This window comes from Schistocerca piceifrons, chromosome 6 (assembly GCF_021461385.2).
Source record: "Schistocerca piceifrons isolate TAMUIC-IGC-003096 chromosome 6, iqSchPice1.1, whole genome shotgun sequence".
In the NCBI taxonomy this organism is placed as follows: domain Eukaryota; kingdom Metazoa; phylum Arthropoda; class Insecta; order Orthoptera; family Acrididae; genus Schistocerca; species Schistocerca piceifrons.
Window position 1 is genome coordinate 365,550,843 of NC_060143.1, and position 14,072 is coordinate 365,564,914.

General features: G+C 36.3%; 1 protein-coding gene across 1 annotated transcript in view; it reads left to right on the forward strand.

Moving 5' to 3' along the window:
• LOC124803071 (ethanolaminephosphotransferase 1-like) overlaps positions 1-12,643 on the forward strand; it is an 89,408-nt gene extending 76,765 nt beyond the window's left edge. Inside the window, exon 8 of the mRNA XM_047264200.1 lies at positions 7,820-12,643. Within this exon, the coding sequence (XP_047120156.1) occupies positions 7,820-7,882 (63 nt within the window). The 3' untranslated portion in view covers positions 7,883-12,643. The remainder of the gene's footprint in view (positions 1-7,819) is intronic.
• The last annotated feature ends 1,429 nt before the right edge of the window (positions 12,644-14,072 follow it).

Sequence of the window (14,072 nt, forward strand, 5' to 3'; positions counted from 1 at the left end):
AGACTCAATTTGCCTTGATGGGTGGACACCTTCGCCCAAGGTGGAAGCAAATGTTGGTGTTGACAATTCACGATAAATTATTTCTCAAATTTATGCATCAATTGATGGCGATCTTGATCGGCTACCTGACTCACATTGTTCCACAGGAACCATAGGATGCTTCGATTTTAGATGGCTCTTCAGGTCTGATGATGAGCCGGAAACCAGTAGCAGCATTTTCGTTTTTCTTCAGTTTTTTTTTTTTTTAAATGGTATCAAACATCACTCTTAATTCTTCTAGGCAAAACCGAACATCGCTGGTAATTCTTCTAGGTGAAAGCAATGTCGATAATATATTGTTCTGCTGCACTGAAAGCATACTTGTAGAATTAAAACATTTGCTGTTGTACTGGTTGTTGTCTTACTAGTTGTTGTCTTACTGGTTTCTTAAATAACTGAAGAATTGTTTATATAACCTTACGCGGTATAGTGTGGTAGGACAGCACTCTCACCACATGTTATTGGTTTCCATTCAATAGGCTATTTTAATGGAAATAATAAGTCCAGTCCCAGCACAATTTCAGCAAGAATTTGTTACTAGTTGCTGAAAGATTAACACTCAATAATTGCAGATCTCGTTTGTCTAGGGAGTTTCATCATTTTCTTTGTCTGCAAAATGATCATTCCAACATCAAGCATGGCCTGGGTTTTCTTCTGTTTAAATAAACTCCACTGGGTTGGAAATACTTTTTGCTAAAGATTATATTTATTCAAACTTTTTGATCCGAACTACACTATTTGCAATGTAAGTGTGCACTTCTTAACAGCATTTAACATCTTAAAGAAGTTCATTATTTATTACAAAAGAACATATTCATAATTAAATTAATAAATTAACCATGTTTTCTGGGAACATAATACAGTCATGAAATTACTTCAACTCTTTACTATGGGTATAGCATACTCTTCGCTTTATTTCTTCACCTTATTTCCGTCAGTCGATTACATTACACTGTTGACATAGCCATTTTACATTGTAAAAGCTTAAAGTGAGAACAAATATACATGCAGCACATCGTGTAATCAGAAGTTATAGAGTAGTATGTAGGAAGTTATGATCTGCGAAACCTAAAGCCACAATCATGAAATTTGTATCATACGAAAAGGTCTGAAACAGTCATAGTGATTAAGAAACTCACAAAGACAAGCCTGACAATATGTGAGAATTTCTCTGTTGAAAGATAAAAATTTTGAATAATGTGATATCCGAATTTGGGCTACATAGTATGTACTCAAGAGATGGCAAGATAATGGTACAGGTAAAGGCTGGAAAAAAGCAGTGCAAATAAACTCTAAAGTCTGTGCTTTAAAAGCTACGAAGTTGTCTACTCATGCAGCCATTATTTCTACCAGGGTGTATGTATTTTTACTGTAGAACATAGATAGCCATCACTTTCAACTCGTTTCGATGAACTCCACCACATATTTCAGGATATGGACATCTATGTCTTTCTTCTAACAAACTTGGACACCTGGCTCAAGCCAACCGTGCTCTCCAGTTCCCCAAATATAGACTCCTCTGTCCTAAGACATCACAGAAGTAACAGATGAGGAGATCGAGTAGTGGCATACAAACACTCTGACTTATTACTGACCATGTTACTCACATCCAGTACTAATGAAGACAAACAAGACATGTTGTTATTGTGGTCTTCAGTCCAGAGACTGATATGATGCAGCTCTCCATGCTTCTATATCATGTGCAAGCTTCTTCATCTCCCAGTACCTACTGCAACCTACATCCTTCTGAATCTGTTTAGTGTATTCATCTCTTGGTCTCCATCTAGGATTTTTACCCTCTGCGCCGCCCTCCAATACTAAATTGGTGATCCCTTAATGCCTCAGAATATGTCCTGCTAACTGATCTCTTCTTGTAGTAAAGTTGTGCCACAAATTTCTCTTCTCCCCAATTCTATTCAATACCTCCTCATTAGTTATGTGATCTACCCATCTAATCTTCAGCATTCTTATGTAGCACCACATTTCGAAAGCTTCTGTTCTCTTTTTGTCTAAACTATTTATCATCCACGTTTCACTTCCATACATGGCTACACTCAATACAAATACTTTCAGAAAAAGACTTCCTGACACTTAAATCGCCTTTGCCAGTCTACATTTTATATCCTCTCTACTTCGACCATCATCAGTTATTTTGCTCCCCAAATAGCAAAACTCATTTACTACTTTAAGTGTCTCATTTCCTAATCTAATACCCTCAGCATCAGTCAATTTAATTCGACTACATTCCATTATCCTCATTTTGCTTTTGTTGATGTTCATCTTATATTCTCCTTTCAAGACACTGTCCATTCCATTCAGTTGCTCTTCCAGGTTCTTTGCTGTCTCTGACAGAATTACAATGTCATTGACAAGCCTCAAAGTTTTTATTTCTTCTCCATGGATTTTAATTCCTACTCCGAATTTTTCTTTTGTTTCCTTCACTGCTTGCTCAATATACAGATTGAATAACATCGGGGATAGGCTACAACCCTGTCTCGCTCCCTTCCCAACCACTGCTTCCCTTTCATGCCCCTCGACTCTTATAACTGCCATCTGGTTTCTGTATAAATTGTAAATAGCCTTTCGCTCCCTGTATTTTACCCCTGCCACCCTCAGAATTTGAAAGATAGTATTCCAGTCAACATTGTCAAAAGCTTTCTCTAAGTCTACAAATGCTAGAAATCTAGGTTTGCCTTTCCTTAATCTATTTTCTAAGATAAGCCGTAGGGTCAGTATTGCCTCACATGTTCCAACATTTCTACAAAATCCAAAGTGATCTTCCCCGAAGCCAGGATTGGAATTATTATGTTCTTTTTGAAATCTGAGGGTATTTTGCCTGTCTCATACATCTTGCTCACCAGATGGTAGAGATTTGTCAGGGCTGGCTCTCCCAAGGCTATCAGTAGTTCTAATGGAATGTTGTCTACTCCCGGGGCCTTGTTTTGCCTTAGGTCTTTCAGTGCTCTGTCAAACTCTTCACGCAGTATAATATCTCCCATTTAATCTTCATCTACATCCTCTTCCATTTCCATAATATTGTCCTCAAGAACATCGCCCTTGTATAAACTCTCTCTATACTCCTTCCACCTTTCTGCTTTCCCTTCTTTACTTAGAACTGGGTTTCCATCTGAGCTCTTGATATTCATGAAAGTGGTTCTCTTTTCTCCAAAGGTCTCCTTAATTTTCTTCTAGGCAGTGTCTATCTTACCCTTGTGATATACACCTCTACATCCTTACATTTGTACTCTAGCCATCCCTGCTTAGCCATTTTGGACTTCCTCCATTTCATTTTTGAGACGTTTGTATTCCTTTTTGCCTGCTTCATTTACTGCATTTTTGTATTTTCTGCTTTCATCAATTAAATTCAGTATCTGTTCTGTTACCCCAGGATTTCTATTAGCCCTCGTCTTTTCACGTACTTGATCCTCTGCTGCCTTCATTATTTCATCTCTCAAAGCTACCCATTCTTCTACTGTTTTTCTTTCCCCCAGTCTTGTCAGTCCTTCCCTAATGCTCTCCCTGAAACACTCTACAACCTCTGGTTCTGTCAACTTATCCAGGTCCCATCTCCTTAAATTCCCACCTTTTTGCAGTTTCTTCAGTTTTAATCTACAGTTCATAACCAATAGATTGTGGTCAGAGTCCACATCCGCCCCTTGTAATGACTTATAATGTAAAACCTGGTTCCTAAATCTCTGTCTTACTATTAAATAATCTATCTGAAACCTTTCAGTATCCCCAGGCTTATTCCATGTATACAACCTTCTTTTATGATCCTTGTACGAAGTGTTAGCTATGATTAAGTTATGCTCTGTGCTAAATTCTACCAGGCAGCTTCCTCTTTCATTGCTTACCCCCATTCCATATTCACCTACTACGTTTTCTTCTCTTCCTTTTCGTACTATTGAATTCCAGTCACTCATGACTATTAAATTTTCGTCTCCCTTCACTATCTGAATAATTTCTTTCATCTCATCATACATTTCATCAATCTTTTCGTCATTTGCGGAGCTAACGGCATATAAACTTGTACTACTGTGGTAGGCATGGGTTTCATATCTATCTTGGCCACAATAATGTGTTCATTATGCTGTTTGTAGTAGCTTATGTGCATTCCTGTTTTTTTATCATGTTCTTAAAAATAAAACCCCTTAAAAAAATTTGCCTAATATGTGTCCTCTATAGACCTCCAAAAGTAGGTGGGATAGCCCGTTTCAGAACTGACCTTTCAAAATTCGATTTGACGTAAGGTAATACAAATGATGCTAGAAACACTAACATAAATATTGTGCCTCTCCACTGTGAAATTCAAGTGTGTAGTTTCTTCTTCAAATGCAAATGTATTGCATCTTGCATCTACTCATAATGCAACCTATAGCCATGTCCCCAAACATACATTTGCCACGAAATCCACAAGCAAAGAAATCTGTACCTGGAATATCAGCTCACAACATCATTACAAATTGACTCTGTTACATAATAATATGCCCCCCAAAGATTAGAAACCTGAAGGGAAAACCTGCACCTCGATAATGGAAGAGCCAAAACAGTCCATGAATGTTGGAGACACTGCACATCGGACTCACAAACGACCTCCTGCCTTTGAAAATAAAATTGGTTCCATGCAGAAATCAAACTGAGAGAAACAATAACTAAGACATGCCAATACATTAATCTAAAACATAAAGACCAGATGCTCTATGGAAAAGTTTGTGTGATCTTGGGAAGAGCAGGCAAAGTAGAAGCTGCAGCTGATCCCATTGCCCCAACCAAGGATGTAAATCAGTACTTGTCTTTAGCGATAATCTTGATTGAACCATAAACAAAACATAGACTTACTGATTATTTCACAGAGGTAAATACGGTAGTTGGGAAAAGTTCTTTCTTGAGGTGACAACGTTGTCAAAAAATCCTTCAGCTTAGCATTTACTGTAGAGGATGGCGTCGCAGTCCAAATACTCAAGCTTATTTGTTGATCGACTACTGCTCATAACTACTGCTCACTAGACCTTGAAGCTCTTTCCTGGACATCACAGTAGAAACACTTGTTCCCATCGGAATACAAGCACTAGAGATCGATTGCTAAGAAGAGAAGCTGGGTACATTCTGTTGTAGGGGAGAGTGAATGTAGACATCAGAAAAGAACTGGGAGTGAAAAACTTAAATGAACAGATTAAAAAAGACAGAAGCAACTGGAAGATGTATCTCAAAAAAATGGAAGATGACAGATTAACAAAATTGGTGATAATTATTACCCAGAGGGCATGAGATATGTAGGAAGCCCAAGAAAAATCAACAATTTCAACCAAGAAGGGATAACAGACAAATGCCTACTACATGCAGAGAGGAGGAGGGGAGAGATCATATTAAAAATATTATGATTTTTTAAGTACCTGTGGTTTTAATACGTTTTGTAAGTACATATAAAACTCCGATGTGCTGTAAGAAGACTCCTGAGGGCATTAATCTGTTCAGGTTAAATTTATAAATAAAAAATTAATCATAATATACAGGTTGTTCCAGGATGAATGGTCAATATTCAGGCATATGACAGGAACGATTATTTGAAGCAAGAAACTTCATGTGGATATACGTACTTTTCTGAAAGATTTCCAAGATAGAACATATTTAATGTACATTGTTATTTATTTTTTGTAATATTCAGTACGTTGTCATTGTTTACGATGTACTATAGTAGTGTAATCAGATTCGAGATGAATAATTTGATGTTGGACACTGATCTATCAAGTCAAAAAACTACCTCAAACTGGCTTATCTACACCTCAGTTCCCATATTTTTCACTCTCTTCACGCACCCTAAAAGTCTATGAGAAGAAATGAATAAGACCCTTCTAAAGGGAATTTAATGTAATTTAATTTTTTACTGTGACACGTTTTCACTAGAGGCCGCAGATTTTGTGTTAATTCGAGAAAAACATATGAAGTAATTTTAAATATGTTTTGTCTCAGAAACAATTTGGAATAGGGCATATGTCCATACTTAATTTTTTGCTTCGGATGATTGTTCCTGTCATATCTCTGAATATTGACCATTCCTCCTGAGACAACCTGTATAAATGGACTATCATGTATGTTAAAATGACCTTTACATTTAGTAGCCTGCCCACCCAAAGCAATTAAAAGGCACATAAAGGCTATCGACATGCCAACAAAAGCAGCTATAAATGCAACAGACGTAGAACAACACTCACACAACAGGAAAACAGAAGAGCAACAACACAAGAAGATGACAATTAAAACAAATCATATAAGGATACAAAGAATTAATATCCGAACTCAAATGGAGATGTGCTGCATTAAAGCGAGTTGCAAGCTGTTTCACTGTGCCAAGAGCACAGAGAACAGAGTGAAGCCTCAAGTTGCAGCGTGGTCTGCTCAATGCGATTTCATCTGTAAGAGCTAGTTTCGTTGGTGGGGGGAGCAGTGACCTAGTTTGCAATCTGATCCTTAAGAATGGTGGAGACCAGTGAGCTAGTGATCTCCCTTGTAATCTGATCCCTGAGAGTGGTAGAGAGCAGTGAGCTAGTGAGGCAGGTTGTGGCCTAATCAGTGAGAGGGGTAGGGAGCACTGAGGTATTGGAAGGGGAGTGGTGCTTGGTGCCTGGATTGCTTTGTGACATGCTCCGACCATGTGGTGGCCGGAGACCACAGCTTTTATGATCGCTGTCAACACGTTATGAGTGTGATGCTAAGACAAAGGAGAAGAAATAACAACTCACTCAAAAGCATGTAAACATTTATTGTTCTTCTGAAATTTGAGACATTCTTTTGAAATAAAAAACAGGAACATGCTGGAAGTGTTTTCTGCATTAATGTATCATTCTAAAGAGCTCGGCTTTTGTTTGCCTCGTTAGTTGCATGGTCAGTGCAGGGGATTGGGAAGCGAAGGTTTCCAGGTTCAATTCGCAGTAAAATAATAATAATAAAAAAAATCCACTCAAAGACTGGGTGTTGTGTTGTGCTTACTTTCATGTCATCATAATTAGCATTACTATTGAAATGGCTGAATGGATACTGCCCACAGCAAATAAATTGGGAAAAATGGAGCTTTCTTTATTTTTTGTTTTCATAGATGAGAAAAGCTTCATGTACTAATAAGATTTGCAAATCCACATGTGCACTTTGTCTGTAATACATTTTTTTGTAGCTTGGGAAATGTTTCCTTAAGGATGTAACATGGGATGCCATTGCAACAGCCTAGCGCAGAATTTTCTTTCTGCTCATTACGACCACCAGAAACGCATTTTGAAATCAGATGAACTACCAATTACTTTCTTCGAATCATCCATTATCCACTCTTTAGAAAGCTCTGACTCTTTGAATCAATTCAGGAGCAGAGTGCCCATCTCTAGCATAAGAGCAAGTGCTCCGTATGGGGAGGGGTTGATTTTTCCGTAGTACTGTTTATGTCATTGTAACGTTTTTCAATAAGAGTCACAAACTGCATGACACCAATCCTTCATTAATAAGTCAGTTTTATTTTGCTTCTTCTTTGTCTTAATTCTTCTCCTCCTCCTCCTCCTCCTCCTCCTTCTGGTCATATGAGAATTGCATTAATTTGGGTCAGTTTTGTTGCCGAATATTCTTTCATTCTCATGTTTAGCAATGTGCTGTGTCCTCCTGTTCATGATGTTTCTGACCTGGTCTAATTCTGTCTTGGAAACGTATGACAGCTGAATTTTTTTAAAAAGTCACCTTTTTTAAAATATTTGATGAATTATCTGCATCTTCTTCATTTGCACCATTTTTCTCTCCATAGGTTCGCCAGATGTGCAGGCACTTCAGGATCAACTGTTTCCAGATAAAGCAGCACAGTCAATGACTATTAGCCGACAACACGTGTTAAATATATTGAAACCGAGATGAAAATGGGGAAATTCTTGCTTAAAAAGATTTTCACAGTGAAGCAATTAGCAATTCACTGTTTTGAAAATAGGATTACAATGACAGCAGGAGGATGATTAAGATATGAGCCAAGACCAGAGTTATTGGTGCCATGAGACATACAATAAAAGTAATTTCATTGCAGTGCATTCTGTGACAATACCATGTGTCAGCCTTGCCAGCACATATATTCTAAAAAATATGTAAACTGGATGATAGCTTAATTGATACAGCCACTTATACGGCAGTCTTATTTATCTGCATTTTAAGGAGAACCGTAGAGTGTAAAGACAAAGTGGTAGGCGCAGTGACAAACCCACAGATCAAAGTTTGTACATTCCTTATTTATGAACAGAATCAGTAGTTTACTGCAGTTAGGTTATTAATAAACAGTTGCATTAATTCTTCATTTACTTTTTTGTTTTGTTGGTTTTAGTTAAGGTTCTCAGCTATAATTGTGTGAAGCCAAATTGGAATATTTACCATGGAGAGTTTTCTTTGCTGCCTCACTGGAGGATAGATGGCACATCAGTAACCCACTGACTTTGTAACACTTGCTGCTTTTGAATCTTTGTATAAGGTAGCCTTGGTGCCCAGTATTTTTTTTTTTTTTTTTTTTTTAAAGAATTCATTGCTAGCCAAAGAAAGGCATGAAATGGTAAAACAAGTCAATTGAACTAAAAAATTTTACCTTTTCTAGGATCATGTTGTTCTCCATTGCTTACTTGGAAACATAAATTTTTGTTAATTTACTGGATTATAATTAAGAGGTGGCTGAGCAAGTGCAGAAAGACCAAGTTTATTTTGTGTGTGCACATTACTGTCTAGATTTTCATTACTATCTCAATTATGTGTACAAGATTGATTGATAGAAACTTCTGGAAAGAGAGAGTAAATTTGGTTCTCTCACATTTTGTGAAAAATATTTTATCCTTATAGATATCGTTTTCGGGCTCAGGGTTTGCAATATAGATTTGAATAATTTATAATGTAGGGTCAATGAAACATACAAATCTGATACACTGTGCACAAGAGTCAGTTGTGAAATTAATTTGATGGAGGAAAAAGGGAGCAGAGAGATATTTCTGTGATTCAGGAACTCATTGCTTCTTTTAACAGAAGAATAACCTCTTTACATTTTTTCACTTGACTCCAGCAGTTGTTTTGCATGCTGTTAGTTATGGCATTTTTGTCCTCAGTTTCAGTTGTATTTTTTTAATCAAGCTGGATTTTGGTCTCATCTTTGCAGAAAAAGGTTTTCATATTTTATTAGATTATATATTTCTGCTAATACACATTTTCCACTGCTGGGAATACCTGAAATAATAACCTGTAATGTAATATTGGAATTGAGCAGGTAGGCAATGGACATAATCATCAGCTCATAAAAACTTCTGAAGCTGACTGCAAGAATTAAACAGTGGAGTCCTCTGTGCCCATGCATTTGTTAGGAAGGTGAATGGGGTAGAAAATATTCTGCCATATTATTTATCAAAAGTATTATCTTTATTTGTAAAAGAATATCAGGGTGTTACTTTCTACAGCATTTTTTCAGTCTTAATAGGAACACAGCTTGCTAATTTTTAGCTCGTGATATACGCCTGTGATTGATGTTTGGGTTTATAGTTGTGTAGACATTATTTATAGAAAGCAATTTTACAGTGCATTTCAGTTGTAGGTTGTAATTACACTACATGTTGTCATTTATACTATGAGCATTTATGGGCATTTGTAATTTATTTTCGGTGCTGTCCTTTTGTTCCATGTGCATATTGCTTTTTACATTTAAATTGAAGTTGCTCCTCATGGTTGTAAAAGTCGTAATGATTCAGGCTCATATTTTAATCATCCAGTGGTAGTAAATAAAAATTCTGTACTGTAGGTGGTGGGTAAAATTCACATAAACTAAAGGGAAACAAATTACAGATCACTTTGCCTTCATGACACATGTAAATGACTTCCCTGGCTTCTCTCTCTCTCTCTCTCTCTCTCTCTCTCTCTCTCTCTCTCTCTCTCTCTCTCTTACACACACACACATACACACACACACACACACACACACACACACTCACCTAAATGTCGGATGCACAGTTATTAAAGTACTTTGTATGTTAAAGGTCTATAGCATCACCAACTATAATGTTCTTCTCCACCTATAATCACAAGTAGTTCAGAAATAAATCTTCACAGACCCAAAACAGCAGTTTCTCAGTGATATTTGCACTTCTTCATAACCTTTTTGATAATGGTATTCCTAAGTCCTATCAGGGATCTTTAATGCAAGTAAATGACAATTTCTATCCCATATGAAGTAACATATAATTGGCAAAGGATTACTAACAATTAAATATTGCTAAGTTTGAACTTCATTGTAAAATCAAATGACCAATTTTTCTCCACTCATCCTTGAGCGGCATTTCGCATGTATAGAAACCTATAAAGAGTGATCTAGTCATCCCCTTATATTGATTACTGTAAATCATGTCATGCATGGCTGTTCATGGATCAGTTAGAACACATAAATGCCCACCGATCTCTCATTTAATAAAGAACACACATTTTGCAACTGTGAGTTTCTGACAGATAGTTGGGATCTAAGTACAAAAAAGAGCCAAATGCTGCCCAAGTGGCATTTTATTATTGTTTGAGAATTGACTAATAAGTTCTCTCGGTTTCATAACACGTGTTGTCCCTCGGAAAATCTGTTGAGTGGTCCTGAAATGTATGCAGGTTACCTATTTTGTAATTTTTGTTGTTTGATTGTCCTTTTGTAAACTGTTTGTGCTTTGTTTTATGTGAATATCGTTTAATTAGAAATATTTGTGTGATTAAGTAGTTTCTGACCTGTATACATATTTTTAGTGATGATTAACTAGCAAACTGCACTTTAGAATGTAAATTCTAGGTAAGATGATTTGTCACTATTTATTTTTATGCAGTAATGCATATGCATTGTTATCTAGATTTTATGTCCTCTCATGAGCCGAAACTGACAAAAAAATTGTAACTAAGTATTTTACACAGCGGAGCTGATTTTTTTTTTTTTTTCCTCTACTTATGCTCCCAATGTCACATTAATTTCAGTTTATCCTTACTTGACATATTGTTGCTACTTATTTTTAAGTATTGAAATAGTATCTATTTATGATAACTCCTTAAGTGCATGTTTCTAGTATTAATTTGATGGCACACATAAATTAGACTGTGAAGGCCAGTTTTTTTGGATGACAGTTTGTGAAATGAGTTATAAAATTTATAATACCCATTTCTTGACAGTGTGTGAAAGAAGAAAGTTTCAGAAAAATTACCTCTACTATGTAGTATATTTTCTATGACAGCAAATGTAATGTTGTAGCTTTCTCTGGTAACAGTTTGTAAACAAATTCAGCAAGATTCTGCTTGGATATACTCACTCCTGGATCACTGTTAACTCAGGAATGCACTGTTCAATACAGCACAGCAGATTCATCACTTCAGGAAACTTCACTATTTTTTGGCTCAACATTGAAGAGAGTCAAGCATGTTGTTATGTGTCAAGCTTCTGAGATGTCAGGAGATATTGAAATTTTGTGTGTATTAATAAGAAAAGTGATAAATCTCAAAATGTAAAACAGCAAAAAATGAATTGTCAGGAGGTAACATATGGGTTTAAGTGAAAAGTGCCACAATTCCATTAGGGATTAATATGTGTTATATGCCAGTTTTGTACTTGCAAATGATATCTTGTAATTATTCTGCCACTCTCGATAATAATCCAGTGAAGTGACATTTCCATGGCCTTGCAAAGGTGATTTACTGAATGTGTGTTATCAGAATAACCAGACTGTTCAGAATCTGATCGTGTTCAAAGGCATACAGTTCTTTGCAGAAAACTGACATGACATATCTTGTTTCACTTAAAGGAATGGTTTCATCCTGCACACAATTCCGAAAATTTATGGTGTGAAATATTAGTGCCAGTTGGAAAAATTTGGTATGCCATAAAAAAATTGGAACATTGAACAAATCAGTCTGTTTCTCTTGATTTGCTGTGTTTCATAGCTTCCGCAAACATTATTTGACCCATACAGTTTTTCTGTGATTGGTTCTTGTTAATATAAAAATTTATGTAGAGCATTTATGAATCTCAACAAGATGCACCACAGATCAAATTTAGAAATCATATGGCAGGTCATGAGAGTTAATGCAGAATCAATACTTTAAAATGTAATAAAGAAGAGAAATAATGAAACTGAGTTGATACTACTCTGTGATGTAGAGCTGGGGAAATATAGAATACGACTATTCTTTCACAATGCAGATAATCAACATTTATCATATGATTCCATTTTTTTTTTCAGTGAATCCTCATGCATTTAAAATATTGTGTTATGCCACTACTTTATACTGTGGGCCTATTGGGTTCATTACTTTTCACAGATGTTTCACTAACATACAAAAATTGTTGTGTTCATGTACTTGTATATATCTGTAAAATATTTTTTGGGACCGAAGATAAAAAAATATCCAATTTTTGAGTGCAAAGTCTGTGGTCTGATACTTTTAACTCTGTATGACAGGCAGTCAACGTTACTCTCATACATAAGTGAGAACTCTTTTAAGGTAGTCCTCTCTGATGTGCAGGTGTGTAAAATAACATTATTTCTTTGCTCAAGTGTATGTATGTACCTGTAAATGCAATTAAATGATTTGTACAAAATTTAGTAAAAAATTAGTGCTTGTCTTGAGTTAGAAAGCAAATCAGTCATACTTGCAGCATGCAGATAAATTTGTCATAATTCGTTACCATGGAAATAGACACACTAAAGGCAAATCATATTGTTCCTGTTTAAGAACTTTTGTATAAAAATACAAATCATATTTTGTGATACTGATTATAGTATTTCTGTACATCGAGTCTCATGTGTTATTACAACCTTTAAATTTGTCAACATGTGCATAGTGACCATGAAATATGAGAAACTCCAGACTTTTCTGCATGTTCCTGTTTTGCTTTATATATAACCTTAGACATTTTAGGCAACACGTTACAAGAAGTTGGTTAAGTATTTCTTGCAGCTTGTCTGGCCTTGGAATGTTCCTTCATCGTAGGGGGAAAGTGAATGTTCCTTGTGTTGCAGTTTGATAGAAAGGAATGTTAAGCAGTGAATGGAAGTAGAAGCTCTGAAGTTCTGAAAAGGTGGAGAAAGTGAAAGTGTAAGAGAAGACTACATTTAAAAGACATAAAATGCAGAATTGACCTAGTGGAAGGAGGGGTGGGGGTGAATGGGGGAAAGAAAGACAAGGGTAGAAAGGGATAGTAGGTGCAGAAGAAGCAGAAAACTGCCAATAAGTAGTGTGGTTAGTGCACCAGAGAAGTCACCAGTCCAGTAGTAAACAATGTATTTATTGTTGTTAAGAGAGAGGAAGGAACATCTATAAAACTGTTGCATTTCTGCATGAATAAAGCATAAGAAGGACTTCCAGGATCACTAAAATCAATTAAGAAGTTGCTAAATGATACTCCCCTACATTGAACAGCAAGAACTGTCAAATTAAGTGAGTTGTTAGATGCTAAATTACTCATACAGTATGACATAATTAAAGTGTTATGTATAATCCTAAACTGTAAAGGGATAGTCAGCTGCAGGGATATAATGTACTTGGACAATGAAGAACTGAAACAAGGATGGGGAAATGAAGGTGTGGCTGAAATCATAAACATTTTGAATGGAGTAAACGGTGAGATACAAAAGACTGTAGCCTTTATACTGTCGTTTAATGATCCAGAGCTACCAGAGTATGTTGCAGTATGTTTCAACCACCTGATGGTTGGGCATTATGTACCTAACCCTGTGCAGTGGCCCATTTTGAGCACACCATCATGGGAATCAATTTGCAGGGAACATATATCAGATGTGGTTGAGCTGCTTACAAAAGTAATACTCACTGTAAAACTCCTCCTGTGTATGTGGGTTGCTTGCAGCAACATCCTGCATGGACCACAGAATGCCTGGTCTTCTTAGATGAGGAAAAGATATAGGAAACCATATCACCAAACACATCCTTTGCAATGTGAAAAGGCATTTAAGGCTATCCAATCACCTACATTCACAAAGACATGTGCTTGAACAGTGAAGCAGACTGGT